Source organism: Chelmon rostratus, chromosome 16, assembly GCF_017976325.1.
Source record: "Chelmon rostratus isolate fCheRos1 chromosome 16, fCheRos1.pri, whole genome shotgun sequence".
In the NCBI taxonomy this organism is placed as follows: Eukaryota; Metazoa; Chordata; class Actinopteri; order Chaetodontiformes; family Chaetodontidae; genus Chelmon; species Chelmon rostratus.
Genome location: NC_055673.1, coordinates 14,265,054 through 14,288,129, shown reverse-complemented (window position 1 = coordinate 14,288,129; position 23,076 = coordinate 14,265,054). Strand labels below are relative to the sequence as shown.

General features: G+C 42.6%; 1 protein-coding gene across 2 annotated transcripts; it reads left to right on the top strand.

Moving 5' to 3' along the window:
- Positions 1-255: 255 nt before the first annotated feature.
- On the top strand, positions 256-22,633 carry fam91a1 (family with sequence similarity 91 member A1). Of its 2 annotated transcripts, none has more exons than XM_041955131.1 (24): positions 256-533; positions 1,628-1,712; positions 2,425-2,576; positions 4,232-4,289; positions 6,391-6,458; positions 6,827-6,940; positions 7,619-7,709; positions 9,074-9,136; positions 9,411-9,517; positions 9,667-9,705; positions 11,373-11,485; positions 11,859-11,968; positions 12,307-12,416; positions 12,550-12,636; positions 12,797-12,926; positions 14,935-15,083; positions 15,765-15,899; positions 16,979-17,092; positions 17,282-17,354; positions 17,900-18,046; positions 18,512-18,613; positions 18,797-18,920; positions 19,050-19,119; positions 20,233-22,633. In XM_041955131.1, exons 1-24 carry the CDS (start codon positions 462-464, stop codon positions 20,416-20,418), a joined length of 2,499 nt encoding a protein of 832 aa, XP_041811065.1. In that variant the 5' UTR covers positions 256-461; the 3' UTR covers positions 20,419-22,633. The 2 variants fall into 2 exon arrangements, with proteins under 2 accessions (XP_041811065.1, XP_041811064.1); XM_041955130.1 differs by having other exon boundaries at positions 12,304-12,416.
- The last annotated feature ends 443 nt before the right edge of the window (positions 22,634-23,076 follow it).

Genomic DNA, 23,076 nt, shown 5'->3' with positions numbered 1-23,076 from the left:
GCCCTGTGGGCCAGAAGCAGGTTAATCCTCCTGTGACTGCTCTGTACGCTGTGGATGCCTGTGCGTGTCTTGATAATAATAATAATAATGATAATTATAACAATAAACGCAATTATCTGAGGCGGGACATTATTCCCCATGACACTGATGAGGTTTATTATAATCCCATCACTTCTGATTTGTCTCCTCGCTCTCGAGCTCCATTCACATCCACGGTCACGCCTCGACAGGAAGTGACGAATGTGGCCACGAGCGTGACGAACGGCTTGTTCGAAAATACAACAAGGAAGTGTCCGTTTCTTGCAAAGGAAAATAATCACCGGATAAAACATCTCTTCAAACCGGGGGACGCCTCGCTCGGTTGTTGGGTGTCGGGGGGGTAAAGTCACCGTGGACTTGCCCGAGAGCCCGTTTCCGATCGTCTCGAGGGATTCTGCTTGTAGCCAGCTAGCTAGCTAGCGATGAACACGGACGTGGAATTTCACATCAGGCAGAATTATCCGTGGAACAAGCTCCCAGCTAATGTCAAACAGGTACTGTGTCTTGACGTGTCCGTGGGGCAGGTTGAGAAGGAAGCACCGCTGTGTCCTGTGGGGGCGAAGCGGTCAATGTCACCGCCGTGCTCTCTGTCATGTAGGCAGCTGTCAGGGTCGCACAGCTCGCTAACCTCCTCTGCAGGGCTCCCACCGCTGAGCCGAAGCCATAACGGACCGTCGTTACATTACAGCCATAGAAGCGACGCTGCCTCAGCTTAACTTCACTGGCATCACATGACTGATTGTTTGATAAATGGCGCCACATGATCTTAGCGCGTGGATGTCACCTGCAGATATTGCATTCACACCTTTGTGCACGATGTGTGATAGACATACAGTGTCGAAAAAAGGCTGTTTGACTTTTAATAGTCTACATAAATCCGTCCTCTTGCATAAACCTTTACGCCAACATGTCGTGGTGAAGTGGAGGCGGGTGTATGTCTCTACAGTAGCTTTGTGCTGCTGTTTTAAGCTGCCTGCATCCCAGTGCATCGTCACCAAAGGTGGATTACCAACCACAAAAAGTGGGCAACCGACCAGGGGCCCCAGATCTCCACAATTATTGTGTGTCAGTTGGCTTGTGCTAATGTAATTTTAAAATCGAAGGGATGTACCACGTTTCCAAGTTTTTCTTTGTAATGTAGATCTGGTATCAGTGTTGTTTCCTCTTGAAATGAAACTCTATATTCCTCACTGTGTGCATGTAAGTTCCAGTAGACAGAGACTGCTGTGGGGCTGAAAACTGAGACCGTGGCCTGCTGTCACTGAATAAATATGCAGTAACTGATGGCAAAAACAGTGAATTTTATAATGACACTGATAAAGAGACTGAACTTAATGTACCTGATCCTTCTGGTAAGGTCAGTATTGGTGCTGGCACCCATCTGATGTGTTCAATCTGTGCATTCTTAGAAGATTTGTTTGGAAATAGCACAATATCAAGAGTAGAGTTGCAGCACTCACAAATGATACATATTGCCCAATCAGTCAGAGGAAAGTGGGATTAAATGGGGCCCAGTAGCTCATTTTGCCACCTCGCAGGTTAATCCAGCCATGGTCCTCACCTGTGTTCTGTATTTTTTCCTCTGCAGAGTTTGGGGAACTCTCAGCGCGAGTATGAGAAGCATGTCCTGCTGTACAGCATCCGCAACCAGCTGCGATTCCGCAATAACCTAGGTGAGCAAGTTTTCTTTCCTCACACCAGTGCTAAACACACACCTGGCACTCTAGGGCATATCACGATGAGGTGCGAGATTTAAAGACAAAGGGCGGATCAATCCTCTTGCATTTTATAGCTCAAGAATAAGATGTGTCAGTATGTCTCAGGACTGGCTGAAAGCACGCTCGGTGTGCAGTTTATCATTTAGCTAAAAGGAGTGCATTCTAGTACAACAGCGTAGCAATGCATCCTGTTTTGGTCAATGGTCAAATAAATCTAATTATTTTGACAGTGTTAGCTTTAGCTAGGTCTGTCAGAAACTTGGTAGTTCAGTGTGAATTGTAGCTTCACCAGGCCAGGTCAGCCTGCAACTAACATATTGAATCTCTGGTACATGGTTCTGCTGAGATTACAGTAATACTTGATTGGTACACTGTGCATGAACAGGTAAAGCAGATTTAGTGATACTGACACTATCCTGAGGCCTACCTGTCTTCAGTAATCAAGAAAGTGATTGTATTACCAGTTAGTTAATATGGCACTAAAAGTAGTGCTGAATTATCTCTAAATAGCTGTGAAATAATAACCACGTTTGTGAGCTCCTGGAGCTTGTTCAGGATTAGTACTCCCTTTTTAACCTTGATTGATCTGGTATAGATTTAAGAAGTGTTCCTGTATGAACAGTCACCTCTGGCTGTGACCTGACTGCTGTGTGTGTTTTATGAGCAGTGCGCCACGTGAGAAAGGATGAGCGCAAGTATTATGAGGAGCTCCTGAAGTACAGCAGGGACCACCTGATGCTGTACCCCTACCACCTGTCAGACATCATGGTCAAAGGGCTGCGGGTCACTCCATTCTCGTATTACATCGGAATCATGGAGGTAAGCAACTTCTGCTGCACTGCACAACAGAATAGGGAAGATGCAGCATTTCGAGTGGGAAGGCTAAGCTTCGCCCTATTTTCTTTTATCATTCTATCTCAGTAAGCAGCTTCTCATACACCTGAGCATCTATCTGAAAAGCTCAGCTTGATTCAGATGTGTAGCATCGCAACCGTCCTAAACCCAAGACAATAACATGGTGATTTCGTAATTTCATCTGTGCCTTCGGAACAATGAGCTGGGCAGACTCAAAGGCGCAGAGCAGGAATTCTTATTGTGCGGCGGCAAAGATTCTCTAATTGGTTTGGAAATGTCTCTCTTAATTTAAAATTGAACAATGTCTTCAATTTTAGCATCCCTGGAAACCACTGCAGAAACAACAGTTTCCGACAAAACAGGCAGTCCAAGAACCCTATATAATAAGAAGGATCGGAGCGCTGTCACGTGTAATGTGTTCTTTCTTACGTGGATAATGTAAATTTTCATTATTATATGGTGCACCTGAGGGGATCTACTAAAAATATACTCTTTTGTTTAGCTACACCAACCTGTGTGTGTCACTCGCCAGCATGAGTGAGTCATGCACTTGAACTTACATCTCACTTGCATGTGATAAACAGAGAGGGAAATGATAGTGACATGGCATACATTACCTCACCATGGAGTGAGTGCATTTAAATACAAGATATATTCAGTTAGTGTATAAAATATTATGTGGTTTTAGAAGATCACGTGGTGGAATGTGTTTTCTTCTGCTGATGGATTCACCATCAGTCAGGCACTAGGTGTCAGTCAGTGTCTGCTGAAGCCTCGTGTACCAGCTCAGGGAGACACGAAGGACTGATCACAGGACGAACACAGCCAGAGAAAATCTTTGCTGTTTGCTCTGCAGTCAGTTTGGGCTTGGTCTGCGTGACGGCTCGCTCTCGCCGATAAAGCTCAGTGTGTTGTTTGAGGCTGGCACATCCGGGCTCACGGAGAACCAGTCTGTCGGGAGACTTTGAACAGCTGGGTTCTCCTTGACTTCTGACATTCTCAATTAGGTTACTGAGCCTGTGACTTTTCATGGCTGGGAGCATTGCTTCTGAAAAGTAATCCATACTACGTATAATAATTCTGATTTCTAAATGAAAGTAATGCACCTGTAATCTGTTTTGTTGCACTTGAAGCTGATTACAGATATATTGATTGTGTAATTTCTTTGCATGATGCCCTCAGATGTATTTGCATTACTGCTACAGCACAGATGCTGGGTGCCACATTTGATTGCTCCACATTTAGCATACTTCCCATTTCATCAGAACAGACATGACTAATGTGCCCAGTGTTCTTTTTTTAGGACTTAACATATAAACGTGAATAAAGACAAAGCATTTAGTTTTCAGCTCACACTTAAAAAGGCTTCACCCTCTTTCCTATGCATGCTAAACCAAACCTAACTGAGCTTTAATTGTGGCCGCTAAATTGCCAAAGGCTATGTCACATTCTGATAATCCGTTTTAAGAACTTAATGAAAATGGGGAGTAGAAATTAGCACGGCCGCCCAGATCTGCTAATCCTGTTATTAATCAGAGGCAGGGGGATGTAGAAATGGTGAGAGGAAAAATGAGTTTAATTCTTCTTTTCCCTTTCTCCTTTCTTTTTTGCACCTCCAGGATATTATGAACAGTGAGAAGAGTTACGATTCCTTGCCCAACTTCACTGCTGCCGACTGTGAGTTTTTCTTTTTTTGTTTTGTTTTTACCCCCCCATCCCTCCCACACTGTTGAAACAACTTTACTGGGGTTCTGTGTACCTCCCACTCCTGCTTTCTCTGCCTCTCTGGTCTCTCTCTCTCTGTTTCTTGTTTTTAAAGGCCTGACAGTATATGTGGTGCTAGAACAGTAACACTGTGAAGATGCAAAGTTTTTCTCAGGAAGCTAAGGGATTTGAATTAGGGTCATGAAGTCATTGGAGGGACACTTTAAACTTTAAACTGAATGTCTTTAAGGGACATATGACATTGTTGTATTATTCATTGTGCACATCAGTTTTTCAACACTTTAATGAAACTAGATCTGAAACAATAGATTATTCGATTGACAAAGTTAACTGGCAACGGTTTTGATCAGTTGTTTACACTTTTACATTTACTGGTTCGAGCTTCTCCGCTGTGAGGATTCTCTGCTTTTCTGTGTTTCATATCACTATAAAAATGAAAATCGTTGGGTTTTGGACTGTTGGTCAGACAAAACAAGCAATCTGAAGCTTTGGCAAAATAATTGATTAAAACATAAGTTCAAATGTGTCTAAATGGTTTTTAGGAAGTTCGAGAAGTTCTTTGTTTGTGTTGATGAAGCCTTTTGGCAGGTGTTGTGGATGTCTGTTGTTTATCCAGATTTCTTAACAGATGAATCTGTTTTTTTCCAAGTGTTTCTGATTTGTTTCTGTTTTGTCGTTTTCAAATACTGAAGGGATGCGAGGAAAGCCCACTACTCCTTCTCTTGAATAACAACCAAATCCCGCACTGGTTTCGATGTTTGATGAGATGTTTTCATGCTTCAAATGTTTTCAAAAGACGCTGAGTAGCATTACTAATAAACATAGAGCATTTCTTTGTATTCCCATAACCCAAACAGAGCACTGGCCAAGTGGTTTTTGGATTGACTGTTATAAATCCCACTTCATAGTAAATCAAAATTCTGCAAAAACAAAACAGCGTCTTTTCCAGTGTGTTACTGAATCACTGAAGAGCTGTCTCCTTCAGCTATTATTGCAAAAGCAGATTAAGTTTGCATCAAAGCAGCCAGAGTGTCGGGGTAGTTGTGGCATTCTTTGTGAAACAGGCTTTGGTGTTGGCTTGTGAGTGACTGAGTCCTGGCAGTACAGGACCTCCATGCTGAGGAGGCAGAAGGCTGCCGGCAGGCCGCCGTGCTCGCAGGGGCCTCTCTCCTCTAATCTCCCTGGAGGAGCTTTGGAAGTGTGTCATGCAGAAGTGGGTGGATGGAGAGTCGGTGAGACAGAGTTTTACATGGGAGGATGTTTGTGTGTTGTGTCTGTGTCTCGGTGTAACGGCATGATGCGTGTGCAGGTTTCTGCTGCGTTAGGAGGCCAAAATGTGAACATCCCCTACTGGTCCCTGTTTGAATTGGCAGCCGTCCTGGCACATTTTGCTTTGGCCCTTCCAGACCAGTGCATCATAGGCTAGAGGAGGTGACACGGTGTGATTTGGAGCCCAAATTTACATACCTTTCCACTGTAAAGGCCAAGTTGCTGTAAGGCCCAGTATATAAATGTCAATTTAATTACGTGTATACGTGTATTCTCAGAGAAGCCTGTGTAGATGGTTTAGTAGTGCTTTCGCTTTTGTGTGTGTGTGTCAGAGGATTGTCTCAGAGAAGGTGTTTGGGTATTTGTGTGGACTTACTCCCTCAGCAGAGTTTGGATGAGTCACTGTTACCTCTTCTTAAGGTTTTTCTTACTCTGAAGTATCTCTCCAATATGAAGTTGGAAATATACAGGAAAAAGTAGTTCTCAAACTTTCCCTCTTGCTGTAATTGTCTCTCATTTTTTTATGCCTCCGCACCCGTGATTATTATATGACTCTGGACAGACATGCATGTAAACTGCAACTTGACTGGTTGGCGGAGGCATACGACCGCAAGGTGGTAATTCTAGTTTGTAAAGCCTCAGAGGCTGTAATTGAAAAATGGCAGAGACGCTTTTGCAGCTGCAGATATATTTGCCGCAGCGTTAATGTGCAGTGATTATAAGTTCATGGTCAGTTACTCAGGCATGATTGAGTTTTACTTGCTAATTTCTCATCTTCTCACAGGCCTGCGGCTGCTTGGCATTGGGAGAAACCAGTACATTGACCTGATGAACCAGTGCAGGTCTTCCAAAGTAAGACTTGTTCCTTATTTTTGAAATGATCAAAACCTCAATCATTAAGTTCATAGATGTGTTCATGTTCGTACATTTAATGTGAAAACTGAATATTTATTCCAGCTTTATCTCCTTCAGACCAGCCAACAACAAACTGCATAGCAGTACTCAGTATGCGGACACATCCTCATAAATGCAACCATAATAGCCATAAAATGTTGCACACTCAAGCTGAAACACCACTAACAGATAATGTTCTGCATATTTTGGAAATATTCTCCATCATTCCCTTCAAAATCACAATATCAGCACATAGCAGTAATCTTTATTAGATTTTAGTCACTTGATCGCACCTCACCTGCCTCCCCGTCTGTCTACTTTGTCAGAAATTCTTCCGGAGGAAGTCGGCGCGGGACCTGCTGCCCGCCAAACCAGTGGAAATCTCTGTTGAGCCGTGGTGGGTGGCACAGACAGGCTACATCACCGAGGACGACATCAGGGTGAGAAAAGAGCTTTGCTTTTCCACATTTCAGTTCAGAGTGGGACAAATGTTTACTTGGACTCAAGAATTAACTCTTTTTGGTGGTCAAAGTTCACTGTGACCTCACAAAACACATTTGAAGTGATGACATTTTATATCCAAAAGGCCAAAGGTCAGCTTCTCTACGCATATGAGTCATGGCATGGCTGTTAAACGCAATTTGACTGGCTGGCAGAGACACACAACTGCAAGGAGATAATTCTAGTTAGTGGCTGCGGGCTGGGATGGATCATACGGACACGGTGGGAGGAGAGAGGACAGGGGAAACTTTTTTGTCAAAAAGCCTTTTATGTACACTGCGTGTATCATTTACCCTCAAAATAAGTGAGAGAATGGTATGTGTCAGCGTGATTTTTATTTATTTTTTTTTACCCTGAGCTGTCATTGAAATTCATGCACGTTACCCACAAAGCTACAATTGTTCATCCCATGAGCCCCTGCACTGCACATGGAGATTTCACCTGACTAAAAATAAGTGCGTGCCAAATTCCCAGCACTTCTTCTCCCTTCCACACGAAAAAACACACAGTATTATATGCAAATGTATTCATTCTCCCAGAGAATGGACTTACTACTGTTTTGACATGCATGGAAACAAACCCACATGTACGTGTGTGCTTGATTTGTGCGATTACAGATCTGTTCTCCAGCAGAGAAGAAAGCCATTGACAAGATGATAGATTCTGGTCCACAGCTGGCTGGATCAGTGGAGTACAATGTGGTCTTAAGTGAGTATACTGTGCGTCACATGTTATGTTCCCTTTGAAAGCAACAGTTTCTGCATGCATCAAATTATAAACGATGCTAACATCCTATTTTCTATTAATCGAAATAATAACATGTTTATTTCTTTAATACCTGTTTATTGCCTTTTTAGATGTTTAGAATATTCCGTCCCCATCCTGTATGTAAATTGAGGTGGTCTAAACGTTTGAAAACAGCAGGTCTGAATGAAAGACCTTTACTTTCACATCGTTATGGGGTGGCTGTCGCTCAGGAGGTAGAGCAGGTTGTCCACTAATTGCAGAGTTGGCGGTTTGACCCCCCAGAGCTGTTATAAAAAAAAGTGCTATCCAAATGCTTTAAAGTGGAACATTGCATCTTGGGTGTCCAACCCCCGACCCAGTGTGTGCACAAATCCTTTCAGAATGGATTCTGGTCTAGTCTCCTCTTGCATTTTGTCCTACTTTTCAATCCTGTTTCAACAGGAATTACGGATACAGGTTGCCTCCAGGGCTGTTTCCTTATGGCAACAGCATCAGTAGATCTACTATTATTGAATATATTTGTGTCATAAAAATTACAAAATACATGAAGTGCTCCATTGCTTCACTTTGTGTCAAATAAGTGTGAGTCTTTTGTCTTTGACACCCGTCAAAATCTGGCCTTTGCAAATGATGGCTCACTTAACCACAGTTATCCATAGTAGCTAGGCTCCTTACATGCTTGCCAATAACTTATTTGAAGAGTTGGGTCCGGATGTTGAGACTAACCATTCATCAACTCCAGATTGATTCTATTCAGGAATTCTGCCAGTCGTAAAACAACAGTCGGGCCGCCGCAAATACATCAATGTATGGGAAACACTGTTTTATATCTGCCTACTGGTAAAGCATGAACTAACCTACAAAGCTTTATAGTAATGGGATTTTAATATAGAACACAAGAAACGTGGAAGAACATGGATGCTGACACTAATGTCTTTCATCAACGTGCTGGTTTGAATTTCAAAGATGAAGCACAGGGAATGAGGATGTGTCCATGCAGTTTAAATGTTAATTAGAGCACAGTTTGACAGTGATGAACCTCTGCCTCTGGAGTGCTGCTGACTGAGTGGGAACAAATGCAATTAAATGCAAGAGACGCAGAGCAATTTGAATACAAGTAGCTGTTTAAATGACATTTGATTGGCTTGAATTTTTTCTGCCGCTCTCGTATGTACAATTTTCTGTTCTACACAGAAGTAGTTTAATAACAAGATAGTTCGCATCATAAGATTTGTTTTTGTGAACGTGGCAACTACGATATTAATGGATATTATGCCAATTATGTCAGTTATTCTTTATTACTGTGTGTTTGTTTTGTATTCCAGGCTTGTACAACCGGGGCTTCATCTACTTGGATGTTCCCATATCTGATGACAGCTGCATCTCAGGTACATCTGTGCATGTGTGTGTGTGCACGCATGTGTGCGTGTGTGTGTTTAAACATGCTGCTGTTATCGTCCCCTCAGCGATTACCTTGACAAAACACTGTAAGCGAGCATTATGGGTAATGGCCTGATCTAAAACAATGCCTTCGAGTGTCATTACATATACATACAGTATTTAAAAAGAAGGTAGTGATAAATAATTGATTGCAAAAAAAACCCAAATTAAATGTCTGAGGGAATATGTTCACATTAATTCCTCACTTTTTTTGTCTTGCAGTCCCCCCGCTGGAAGGCTTTGTCATGAACCGCGTCCAGGGCGATTACTTTGAAACGCTTCTCTACAAAATCTTTGTGTCCATTGATGAGCAGACAAACGTAGCAGAGGTAACCTTTAGATATGTGTTTTACTGTCCTCGCCTGCTTTTTTCATTGAGTGTAATATGCCTGTGTGTATTTGTAGATCAACTTTTTAACCAAGTCCTGTTTTCTTTTCTCCCTCCACTCCTCATCCTTCCTCCCCCTGTGCCTCCCAGCTGGCAAATGTGTTGGAGATCGACTTGGACTTAGTGAAGGTGAGTATCCACTTGCTGCAGAATGTCCAATTGTAATGTATAGACTAAAGTATTGTTTTTCACAAGAGGGAGGAAAAATGGTAGATCTGGGAAATGAGGCCCCCCTTTCAGAATTGATGCTGACACACTGGGAGGTAATTTTCTGTGGTTTTGAGACATGCTATTTGCCCTCTCTGTATGCTTGAAGGCACACAGTGTAGCAGTAGAAAGAGAAAACAAAAAATATTTTTTTTTGCGAATGTACGTTTTGGAATATTGAGATTTAAGTTTGACATCACATCTGAGAAATTAAAACTATTTTTCAATAATATTCCTTGTTTCTTTGAATTTGCTTTCCAAAGTTACGTTGTTATTCATTTTTTGTGCTGGAAATGTGTTATATATATATATGGATTTTACTTATTGGCATTGCTGTTTGTTGTTGTTTTTGTAGGCATTTCCAATGAAATGGTGTGCAAATTGAGAGAGAAGCAAAGATATTATGTGGCCTAGCAAGTAGATATTTCTGCACAGTTTCATTCTAGATACTTCCTCACACAGGCGCACACCTGAGAGGTAGACTGTGACACACACACACACACACACACTCAGTTGTTTCAGATTATATTCATCATGCCCCATGACTCTATCAGAGGGCTGAGCAGCACCATTCCAGTTGAATCGGTGCTCACGTTTGACCCAGTTTTCCCCAGTTTCCTATTCACTCTCGATCCGACACGGAGCCAAACTCCATCTCAGTGTTATGACCTCCAGTGTGAAGAGCTGAACTCCCCCTGTTCCTCGGTCTCATCTCATTCTCGCCGCTGAAAAGCAGCACTTAAGAGAAGCGGCTGAAGGCAGCGATTCTCCAGGAGAAAACCCTGCAACTTCAGAGATGATTGAGATGTCTGAGAGGTCTCCTTTGTGTAGAACTTTTCCCATTGTGGCTTGAGTTTAACTATCTCTTGTGTAATGACTACCTCATGGCCTCAGTAACTTGAAAAAAAAAATTCTTTTGATATGATAAGAGGGTGGCTGAGAGTTGACCTCAGCTTGCACTACCGGGGCATTAAAGTTTAGAAAGCAATCAAGCTCTCCATACTTAACTGAGGCGACCTGTTCAGTCTGAATAAAAGATTTAATGGCATAGCAAGTTGATGACTGTATAAATTAATAGTAAGTAATGAAAAAAACAGCCAGCAGTTTCGTGGAAAATACACAGTGTTACTTTTTTTCTATCTTTTTTGTCAGTTTGAGTCACCACACATGGAGTAATGGCTGTATTGTAGATCCTGTTGGGCATTAAAAGAGCATCACCCAAAAGAGCATTCGGGTAGATTTTAGGCTCGTTTCGACCCTCACAATAAATAAAACGTTCAAAACATGGGCATGTATTTTGTATTGTAATGTATTTATTTAAAATTCCTGTACACACAGTTATTTTCACTGCAGGAGTTCTGAAGGAGAACAAAAATCTGTGATAGAAATGTCCGCAGTAAGCATAAGGTTTGGGCATCGACTTTTTGAACGCAAGAGCAGCCATCGCCATTTTCAGTTGATGTTACAGCGGCAATCATACAGGAAGTCGTCTGTTGCCAACAGGTCACAGTTTGAGGATGTAGAACAGTGTCAGACTAATGATGTCAGAGATGGATCCAACGTCTTGTGTTTTTACTGTGTTTTATCAGAATGCAGTTTCCATGTACTGCCGCCTCGGCTTCGCTGTTAAGAAAGGTCAGGTGTTCAGCTCGGACCAGCTCCACCCAACCTGGAAGAACGCCCCATCTGTCAACAGACTCAAGTATGTGCTGGCTGTGCGGGCAGCAACCATCCTCCATCCTGTCATGGCAGTGTTGTCATGTGTTGAACCATGCTTGTCCCTCCCATTAACTTGCATTATTTTATGTTTTTAGAAGCATTTTCTTCCCAATTCAGTTTACAATGGACACTGAAGGAAGCTTTTTTTTAGTGATTCAACCTTCTATATACATTTTAGGATACCTACTCTCATCTGGGGAGTAATTTTTCTTGGGGTGTCCAAAATCTGCCTCATCAGGAAAAATAAATTTCTCAAAATCTTGAAATTAACTAATCTCAGATCTTAATAAACCACTACATTTGGTTCGATGTGGTGAGTCTGCTCTTTGTTTCAATCACTGTGTCGTCTGCGGTAGGAGCACCATGGACCCTCAGAAAATGCTGCTGTCCTGGGAGCAGGGCAGTCCTGTCATGGAGGGAGGCTCCTCAGCCACCGACACAGACACCACCAGTCTGGAAGACCAAGGTCCCTCTTCCCCACACACACACACACACACACACACACCCACCCACAAGTCACTCTCACATTAATAACGTTTGTCTAAAATGGTCTAATTTTTGGTCTAATTTTAACTTCGTCATGCATGTTAAGACTATCAAATTTTCAAAGTGGCTGTTCATCAGCCACAATTGCATGCTAATAATCAATTAAAATTAAAAGAGAAAGAGACGTGGTTTGGGCTTGTCCTTGTAAATACATTTATTTTTCAGAAACTCAAAAGCTCACATCCTAAACTTAAGAATGATGCAGCAAGGCAGTTGTGCTGTTACATACATTAACGTTCTGTAACTTCTCTGTAGCAGACACAGCCAGCATAAGCAGCCTGAGCATCCCAGCTGCACCCACAAAGAGGATTGCCTTCCTCTTCGACTCCACCCTTACAGCCTTCCTCATGATGGGCAACCTGTCTCCGGTTAGTAACTGGATGTGAACACAGAGATTCTCTGTGTTAAAAGGCTTAATAGAGATGGAATTCTCTTAATCACAATAAAAATTAAACATCGACTGTACAACTTGATTCTTCTGTGTCTTTGTCCTTCTGTCAGAATCTGAAGAGTCATGCAGTGACCATGTTTGAGGTGGGTAAGCTGTCGGATGAGACTCTGGACAGCTTCCTGGCTGAGTTGGAGAAGGTGAGACCGGCAGAGGAAACAAAGAAAATAAAGATTTACTAGAGTTTTTAGTAAAGCTTCTGTCACGAAACACCAAAGGATACAAAATCCACGTAGAACGTGATTTATTTTATTATTTTATTTTTAACACTCTAATCTATCCTGGTTTCTTCGTCTCCAGGTGGAGAGCACAGCAGAGGGTGAGGCTCAGCGTTACTTTGACCACGCTCTGACCCTCAAAAATACCATCCTTTTCCTGCGCTACAACAAAGAACTCACTCAGGACCAGGGACCTGATATCCCAAATATAGGTAAATATACAGTTTCACCTTCTTTGTAATTCCCTTTATTTGTAACTACATGCAAGATAAAGATGTCATACACCTGTACATGTCTATACATGGAGAGAAGAGATTTGTTTTTGTCTATTATTACATAGCTGCCATGTGATTTTGGTTTTAAGTTCCTTCCCATCCTCAGGGGGAAACTAATAGAATAGAAGCTCATGTTTTTGTCTGACATCATCACTGATAAAAATGCAGCTGACGTTTTCTAGTCGTTGTTTCAAGAACATTTTCAAAGTTGCAAATATCAGTCAGACAGAAATTCAAGAGAGCGGGGAGGTGTCGGTGCAGAGTGAACGTGATGGAAGGTGTGTGTGTGTGTGTGTTAATGTGTGTATGATTCCAAGCACAAATGGTTCATTATTTCCAGTGAAAAAGAGAAATGTATCTGTTTGTGTAAGCATTAAAAACAGTGTGAGATTCAGGTGAAAAAATAGTAATGGCGGATGAGGGTTAACCGAGCATAATTTTCAGTAAATCAGCAGCTCTTTAACGCTTTTGTTTTCGACTGCACAAAAGCATCTGCACACTATCTCTGAAAAGATATTCTGAGCTATCACTACCACAGCTGGGGCAAACAGCTGCGTGTAAACGACTCCCATGCAGCTACTCAAACTTGTTCTGTGGTCTTGCAAAATCAATAATTAATGAGGCCATTGAAAGTTATTTTCATCTAAAAGTTCTGGATACGGCTGGAAAATCTTATTGAAGCAACAGAGAGGAAGTGGATCTTCTATTTGTGCTGCTTTTAGCAAATCTCTGTGTCGCTCTTGGCTCTCTGTTTCGCCAGTGTCTGAATATTTCTCTTGAGTTTGGGCACATATTTCTTGATTCACAGGCCTACTGTGAGAGTAAAGCTGCAGTGTTCTACTTGTGTCTCCAGGGGGAGCAGCAGAGAGCGATTCCTCGAATGACTATAAAGCAAAGCTCTGGGTTTCCATGTAGCCACCGTTGTGCCACCAGATGCCGTTTGTTTGTTTTGGCTGCGCGCCTCACTTCTGATTGTCTTATCTCTCAGTCCTCCTCCTCAGCTGCTGCTCCAGGCCTCTGCTGAGGAGCGAGCGCACTGAGAGCCTGCTGGCAGAAGCTAAACTAAGCCCACAATGATACAAGAGTCTAGTGGTGATCCTGATGATTGTTCATTTAGGAAGTGAGGAAAATTGATCTTGCCAACAAATCTCTCAGCAGACTAGACTCTTCTTTGCTGCAACTCTTCGGTGCAGCACCACATGATAACAGGCAGCTGAATTCTGATTGACAGCATGTCGACTGATAAATGCTTTCGGTCGTCACTGAACACTAGACTCTTAGAGAGTTAATGGCATACTGTGATGCAAAGTATGCAGGTAAATTATAATCAGATTATAAAAGTTAACATCCAAATCTTCTGTACAAAACATTCTTCTCACTGCTTATTGTGCTCAAATCATTCTCACTTCTTGCTTCTTAGATTTATATTTAGGGGGCAAGTTGACGCTTGTGTCCTTTGAGAGGACGGCCTTTACAAGTCACCTAGGAGAGAGCACTCTTCTTAACACCACGGCTATAAAGACAGAGGGAATCTTTACTGTGCTTCCTGGATGTGATCCAGTGCTCTTCAACCAAGTTACTGATTCATCCACACTTGGCAGATGAACTTCTTTTAAAAGAATTGTTGGTCATTTGGGGATATAAGCTTATTCACTTTTTTGCTGAGAGTCAGATGGAACGATCGATGCCACTTTCATGTCTGTGTTGTAAATTTACGCTAAGGCTGTATCCAGCAGCTGGTTATCTTAGCTTAGCATACAGACTCAAAACAGTGAGCCAAAATATTGTGCTATTGCTTCAAGAGATATATACTTTTCTTTGAGGATAATTCAGTCACGTGACAGAAGACACAAGAATGCGAACTGCATGCATGCACCGAATCACACTTTGTTCTGGCCTATTTTTCCTGGAGGTTGTGATCGTTCCTGTTTTTCTCCTCAACTAGGTTTCCCGTTGGATATGTTGCGCTGTGAGAGCCTGCTAGGTCTGGACCAGGCCACCTGCAGCCGCGTCCTCAACAAGAACTACAAGCTGCTGGTCTCGATGGCGCCGCTCAGCAACGAGATCAGACCCATCAGCAGCTGCACGCCTCAGGTATGACGTCTGGAGGGAGGGAGAACAGAGGGGGATACTATATAGCCTGGTGGGATGTTGGATTAAGTGTTGCCTGTGTTTGAGTTGTGTGTTTGTATTTTCATCAACAGTTTATGTGTGTGTGCCATGTTTGGTCGTGTTTGCCTGCTTGCTGTGTCTACACACTTGTGCGCCCAGGGTGATTTGGGACTGTGTGCGAATGCTTTGTGCGCGCCCAGCCTGCAGTTGCCCCCGACAACAAAACTACACAAAGAGAGAGGGAGGGAAAGGGAGAGAGAGGAAGGGAGGCAAGGCTCATGAGTAATTCTTCTGGCTGGCCACAGTCCAGCCTTCTAGCTGAGCTCAGAGAGACGGAGGGAAAGAAGTTAAACTCTTGTTGTGCCGTTCACGCTGCTGTTTATTCGCACACTGCTGGGACTCAGTGAAGTGGAATTCAGTGAATTCCTTTCTTTGTTTGCTGCTCACATCTCTAATAGCAGCTTCAATTTTGGCTTCTCGAGCAGAAGAACAACACAGACACAGTTCTTCTCCTTTGTCTCTGTTATGTGTCACTTTTATGTGTGTGTGTGTTTATGTAAGAAACTAAATGGGGGAAACTCGCCTGTGAATTTGTACATGTGCATGCATTAGTTCTGCTCCTGTGCACTTACATATATGTACATGCTTGTTGCTGCCCTGCAGCACATTGGCCCGGCCATCCCCGAGGTGAGCTCCATCTGGTTCAAGCTTTACCTGTACCATGTGACCGGCCAAGGCCCGCCGTCTCTGCTGCTCTCCAAAGGCTCCAGGCTCCGCAAATTGCCGGACATATTCCAGGTTTGTCCAAAGTAATAATTAATCAAGTTTAGGCACACGGTTGAGTAAGTCAATGTGTGTTAATACAGACACTGTACAGGCAAAGAAATGTCTTTGAAATCAGATAAGAAGAGTCCCACATGTGAAAAGAAAAACAATACTTTGAGCTCGAAGTGATTGGACCGTTCGTTCTGCTTCGACACCTGCCCTTTTGAAACTTTGCCCTTGCCCTTCAGTTTGAGGAACAGGTAATCAGTGCACTGGAGGTAAAATTCAAAGCCGTTTCCCTCGTCAGCCTTCATTTCTCGACAAAGCACCTGGTGCATCACAATCACAGTCACGCCACACTGTGCACCTGCATTTTCCTCCTCAAAAGCTTCCCAGGGGTCTTGGAATTTTTAAACTATCCTGGGAATGTGAGACGGGACAAAAGAGAGTTTGACGCAGTACGTTTTCAGGGGAGGATGGATAATATCATGTAAATGGGTCACTTAGATAGCAGCATATATTTTTCTACTTGTCGTCTACTTCTCATTTTATTCATTTAAACCGTTTTGCTTCACAGCGAACTGTAGTAACAACACACTGGTAACTCCTTGGGCACTTTCAGAGCTGAAAAGAAATGACAAAACGGAAAAGAATAACACCTTAATTCCACCGAAAAGCTCTGACTCAGTAGGGAAAAACATTTTTATCGTCGTGACTAAATCAGCAGCAGAGAGGCAGAAGGTGAGCAAGTCGGCATGTCAGTCTGAATGACGTTTCCTCTCCTTCAATTTTGCTTTCCACTTGCTGGATTAAACCACAACGAATATAAATAGTGCTGTTGAGATCATGTATAACGTATAAAAACTTATAAATGATATTACTGTTGTAGCGGACAGAGGTACTGAAGCATTTCTTTGTACTTGTGTGGTGCTGATTCCTCCTTTTCGGAGCTCTATATACAGTATATGAAAAGCATCCTTATTGTTCATCATTGCTGTATGGTGAGTGATGAGCTGCTGATGCTGTTCACCATCACACCAGAGTCCTGATGGATTCAGTGATTAGCAGCTGTGGAAGAATCCTTCGCTGACGTGTTGTTTTTCTCTGCTCAGGTCTACGACAGGTTGTTGATCACCTCCTGGGGTCACGACCCCGGAGTCGTCCCTACATCCAACGTGCTGACCATGCTCAACGACGCCCTCACACACTCTGCAGTACTAATCCAGGTAAACACACTCACACTTGTGAACACTGCATCATTTAATGTTATGTATCTGCTCTTCCTGTGTTTTCAGTCTCACTGTGTGGATATATAAACTGTATCATATTAAGTAAAATGTGTGCGTGTGTGTGTGTGTGTGTGTGTGTGTGTGTGTGTGTGTGTGTGTGTGTGTGTGTGTGTTTGTAACCCTTAGGGTCATGGTATGCATGGTCATGGAGAAACAGTTCACATCCCGTTCCCCTTTGATGAGGAAGATCTGAAAGCAGGTGAGTTATTATATGTGGATAAAGCTGTAAATTCACATTATTCACACACGCTATATGTTTTGCAAATGCATGTCCTCATGAAAAGCCGATGTAAATGATTTAATATGCAAAGACTTATGAGGAACGTTATTTCACTGAACAGGATTCACTTATTAACTGATTATACTGTAATCATACACTAGTAATGTCAATATTAGTACATTGTCACTGCCATGTTGTACGTAAATGATTAACATAACCTCAGTCAAGCTGTGCTGCTTTCTCCAGTGACTCAAATGTTCAGTTTTTGGCTTTGAGGGTTTTAACTCGTCAAACATCATAAAAAGGACTCGAATCCTATGAAATCCTTTTCTTTGTGAATTTGTGTGTCAAGCTTAACACCTAAGTCTCATCCCCTTAATACATTTGCTTTCAGAATGTCACATCCTCTGGAGAAACACATTTTGTATGAATGCTGTGCTATGCAGATAGTCATAGAAGTATCCATGTGCTGCACTCGAGGCATCACTCCCATCGCTTGTGTCGTGTCTCTCCTCCCTGCGCAGAGTTCTCCTACTCCAACATGTGTACGCACAAGGCGCTGCAGAAGCTGAAGGAGCAGGTGGACCTGGAGCACCAGTGCGGCTACGTCACCATGCTCAACTCCAACAACAGGCACCGTCGCAGGGCCAGCGACAGTGCTGAGTGCAGAGGTAGGGGAGCTAAATCTAATGTGTGTACGTGAGCATTTCGAGAGACAGGACCTTTAGTTGAATTAGTCACAATGCCCTTGCCTCTGATGGCCATTGGCGCTAATGGTGCAAATTAGATAAAGATTGCTCACAGTCCAGTTTAATTATGCCGTTTGTCCGCATAATTGTGTCCCTCATTGTGATAGCCTTTTGCTAATGGGCGTGGATCGAACAGTGTTAGCCTTTACTTTGAGATTCACTGATTGAATCTTGCTGACGTAAGCGATCACAGATTTTTGCTTAGATATTCATCCACAGAGCAGTGAACAGCTGATTTAAATTGACAGACTTCTGATATCTATTCAGAATTCTTTAAAAAGTTGAATGAAGCCTTTTAACTGAAGGGCATTCAAGCTGTAATCCAGCTGTGATCAGTCTCCCAGAAACAACCTGAATGCTGATGAACATTTGCCGCTTTTCTTCTAGGGGATACCCATTTAGGTGCAGGCCTGGACACCAACGGCAGCACTGAGTCCTTTGAGCTTGTGACAGAAGACAACAACGGGGAAGGCAAAGCAAAGACAGATAGTATGTCTACTTTTTATCTTCAAGTACCTTTGAAGAGTTGTTTTAGAGTTTGAAGGCCTGGTAAAGATGGGAAAGAGGTTAGGAAATTGTGACCAAACTCCCACGTCAGGTTCAAAACCAGCATGTTTGTGTTAATGGTATGTGTTTCATGTTGTAATGTATGTTACAATCTCTTTCTTTCAGCTCTGTCGTCTGAAGATGAGTGGGTGCCTCTTGAACTGTGCTTCGGCATGCCCCTCTTCAGCTCCGAGCTCAACCGCAAAGTGTGTCGAAAAATCGCTTCGCACAAACTGTGCAGCAATGAAAGGTAAAGAAAGAAAAGAAGAACCCACCCAGCAACCTCAAAAATGGCACTTCTGTTGAAAACATGGAGAAAAGTGTTGTAGCAGTGCAAGACTTTAGCTTTGTTGTTATTTATTCATTTTTTTTTTTCCAGCCTTCAAGAGCTGCTTCACTCAAGCCGGAAGCTATCGCTGAAGGTGCTGAGCTTCGTTCAGTCATTCCAGGTAAAAACGCTCTGCTGTCTCTTCAAGTCGCCACTTGAGAATACTCACAGAAAAGACGAATACCAATGTCCAGTGAAAATATCAGCAGTTTAAATTTACAGATTGAGTCTGTTAGAAGTACTCAACATCAAGACTGCTGAATAATTTAGAAACATATTAAATCAGAATTATTGGTTTAATTTGGTTTAGACACAACAGCGTGTGCAGTTTGGTGTTGTGAGATTTTGGGCAGGACTTGTCGGTTTTAGTCAAAATGAGAAGTCCAATGCGGGGAAAAAAACATAAATTTGCTCACTTAATGAGATATTTAAACTGTGATCTTTAGGACATATTGCTTCACATGAGAAAACAGTGTAATTATAAATACAAGCAGCACTAAAGTGTATTTTTTCTCTTGAGATAATGAGATAACAAAGTCATGATTTTGACATAATGAGCTTAAAACAATTATCAGCTCCTGGCAGCTCTTTCATTAAACCTTTTGTTTTGTGATTAGATAATACAGTAAACTATTGTTGCACCAGTCAGTTAATGCTTCTGTAGAAGGCATCTTAATAAATTTGTCAACCCCATAAAGATACCGTTAGCATGAGATGAGCCACAGAAGAATAGGCTTCTAATGGAGGGTGAATATGAGGAGTAAAGTGTTTTATTTAATTGAACGATGAAGCACAGAGCATCAACATACAAAGCATAAAGGCGTGTGTGTTTTACTGAAAGGAGAAACCAGAGAATGACACGTGAGGAAAAAACATGCAAAACAAGCAGTTATCACAGTTGGAATTCAGTGCAGTAACTCGAGGTTATGTGAGAGAGGGGTTGAGATAAAAATGAGGTATTGTGTTGATTTGCAAAAAAACAATTTAATTGAAAGTGAAAGGGCATGGTAAATATGTAGTTTTAGATAAAATTTCTGCCCCTGTCTGAATGTTTTATACACAAATTCTCAGCTACAGGATTTAGTGTTTGGATGTTTTCAGACTGTAAATCTACCATTTTTTCGCCTTTCCCGACCTTTTTTATATACATCTCCCAGAGAAGTGTATCCTTGTACCACATAGCATCTGCTCTGCCTGGCGTTCTGCTCTGTGACATTTGCCCCTGTGTTGGCAGGACGGCATCCAGCCCTCTGACCTGGACAGCGGCGTGTCGAACCCTCTCAGTCAGCCCCCGGCCGAGTCCGGTGTCCCCCTGCCCGCCCTCAACCTCCTCTTCAAGGACGGGCAGCTGAAGGAGTGGAGCGGGCGGGCCCCTCCTCCCCTGGACATCTCAGCTCTGCAGAAGGACCAACCCACATAAGCCCCCAAAACTTCCAGATTTGGTCACAAGGAAATTCTTATTCAAGGTCCAGCCCCGCATCTTCATGTCCGATCACAAGGAAACACTCGCTCAGAAGCCTCGTCCTCTTGTCCATCAGTGTCCACTCATGGAAGAATTAGCCTCGCCAGCACTTTGTCATTTACCTACTGTATGAGGAATCGTCCTTCTGACAGTGTCGCCAACACTAGTTCAACCTCTGCCCCCCAACCCCCCGCGCTGTTACCCTCTGTGATTACTCGTATTCGTATCAAGGCAGTGTTATCTGTTGGAGTGGTGCTATTATCACAGTATATAACAGTGATGCAGGCAAACAGCATATAACCTGGAACACCATTTAACTGGAAACACAAGCACTGTTCTCCATTGACTAGCCCCCCCCTGCCCAACCCTTCAATCAGTGGCTGTTTTGTGATCCTCGAGAGCGGAGTGTTAAGTGGTTGATATCTTACAGATGTTCTAAAAACGACCCACAAAATAGACAAAGCGTTTGGCAGACTTCTTCAGGAAACATTTTACAGTATGCATATTCAAGGACCAAGTCTTTGGAGTCCAAACACAGAGCCCTGCTGCCTCCCTGTGTCGTCTCATGTTAGGTGATCTGATGCATGATACTGTCGCACAACCATGAAAAAAAAACAACTTTCCTCTTTACTTGTAGTCAATATTGGGGGCATTTATTATTTGCACTGTGCAGGATTTCTTCAACCTGTGGATGAAGTAATGTCATGTACTTTTTTTTTTTTTTTTTTTTTTTCAAACGTTGGATTATTCATAGTGTGCACATGATCTTAGCTCACGTTTACCACAAGAAAGTGTTTCCTCTTGGAAACTCAGACGGGTTACAAATTGACTGGGCATCAGAGAAACTGCTGTTTTTTTAAAAAATCATTTGTTATCATTCTTTCTCTACACAAGAGAACACCAAAGACCATTTTCTTTTCCTGTACAATGAGTCTTTCGCTCTTAATCTGTTTTAGTGTCCTTCCTTTTATTTTGCTGCCTTATTGCTGTTAGCCAATCACAAACTACCAGGTCTTTGATCAAATCTCTGGATTTGATTTGCTTTTGTTTAGTTCTTTTTGCCTTTTTTAGATTTTACAAATGGTAATTTCAAATGATTTATGTGCATTTGAATGCGTGTATGTAACCAATAAAAGCAACAACACTGGGTCACAAACTACCAAACTCTGTTCAAGAATTCAACAAGATTAACCAAGTGTACCTAATTGCATAGAACGGGAACAGTCAGGTCTGTGTGTTTGACCCAGGCCTGTTGCCACTGTTGCCTGCCAGTATCTCTCCCTGGATCGACTCCAGTTTGTATGCAGTGCCGTGCACTCTTGGCCAGAACAGCACACTCTCCATGGGATTCTGTTTACACCATGTTTTGAAAAATGGGGTTTGTAGTCTAGAGAGAAGGAGGCAACTTTCGCTGCGAAGGCTGTGACAGACCCATGGGATGGGAATGCTAATGCTTTGCCCAGCGTCTCAGAGAGATGATGGCCCAAAAAGTGTATGAAGTCTGTCGTGAATTTTCACTGTGGCTCCAAGAATACTTTTTATTACATTTAGAGTGATAACCCATTTTGCTGAGTTTCATTGCTTTTCTTTTTTTTTTTTGAAGGAATCTGCCTTCTGCAGTTTTTGACCCACTTGTGGTTGTTGTTTCTAATAATGTGATGCTGAAATAGACGAAAAAAGACTTAACATGAGGTCCTGTTGAAGCATGATGACTGTGTAGAAACTGTTGTGCGTGTGTTGTGTATGCGTGTGTATTGTACACCTCACTCTCGGTGTGTTTTCTTACACGCCTACCTTTCACAATAAGAATCCTCCCCCTGATCCTGCCTGTCTGTTATATAGTTGCAGTACTCAGTCATCCCAGACATCTCCCATCCTCCCCCAGGTATACATCCGCCACAGTGTTTAAAAAAATGCTACTTTTATATGTCAGCCTATATTTTAGGAAATATTTGTTGTAGCTCGTTTAATGGGACTGTGAATATCATTGACTGAGTTAATAATGATGATGCTCTTGTAATTAAATGGGTTAAAAAAAAACAAAACAAGTGACATTCCTTCAACATGCCCTTCTTCCATCCTCGCTCCTCCTCCCCTCTGCTCCGGATACATATTATAATTACAAATAAATATGTAAAAAGTATATCAAAATATAAATAAATATGTAATAACTTTTTCCTCCCTTAAAATGTCTCCCGGTGTTGTTTTTCCTGATCATACTTTGTGGTTTCGTATCACTGATTCCAGCCCCTCCCGGCTCTGAGTTGTGGCCAATCACATTGCACGATATTAAGCCGTCCTCGGTGGATGTTTTCCTAGCCAGGTGGAACAGATGGTGCGCAAGACGCAGCGGTCCGGATGCTGTGTCCATCTGCCTCAAGTACGCACTTGTTCACCTATCCTTGTAGATTTAAATGGACGCTGAGCTGAAAAACAATGTCTGATACGTGGAAGTGGAGCCTTTGAAAAGCTATGAAAAACCCACATTTTTGGGACGAAGCTTAAGGTGTCAGTCAGTGGCTGGCAGTGCCCCCACCGGACAGGTGGAGCCCCGCCTAATTGACTATGTCTCCCAGGCCTCCCTGCTCCAGTAATTTCCCAGCACCACAAATTACA

Coding starts and splice junctions, on each gene's coding strand:
- fam91a1 (XM_041955130.1), top strand. CDS start 462: ATGAACACGGACGTGGAATTTCACATCAGGCAGAATTATCCGTGGAAC. Junction 9,137..9,410: donor TGATGACAGCTGCATCTCAG/GTACATCTGTGC, acceptor TTTGTCTTGCAG/TCCCCCCGCTGGAAGGCTTT. Junction 18,614..18,796: donor AGGCAAAGCAAAGACAGATA/GTATGTCTACTT, acceptor TCTTTCTTTCAG/CTCTGTCGTCTGAAGATGAG.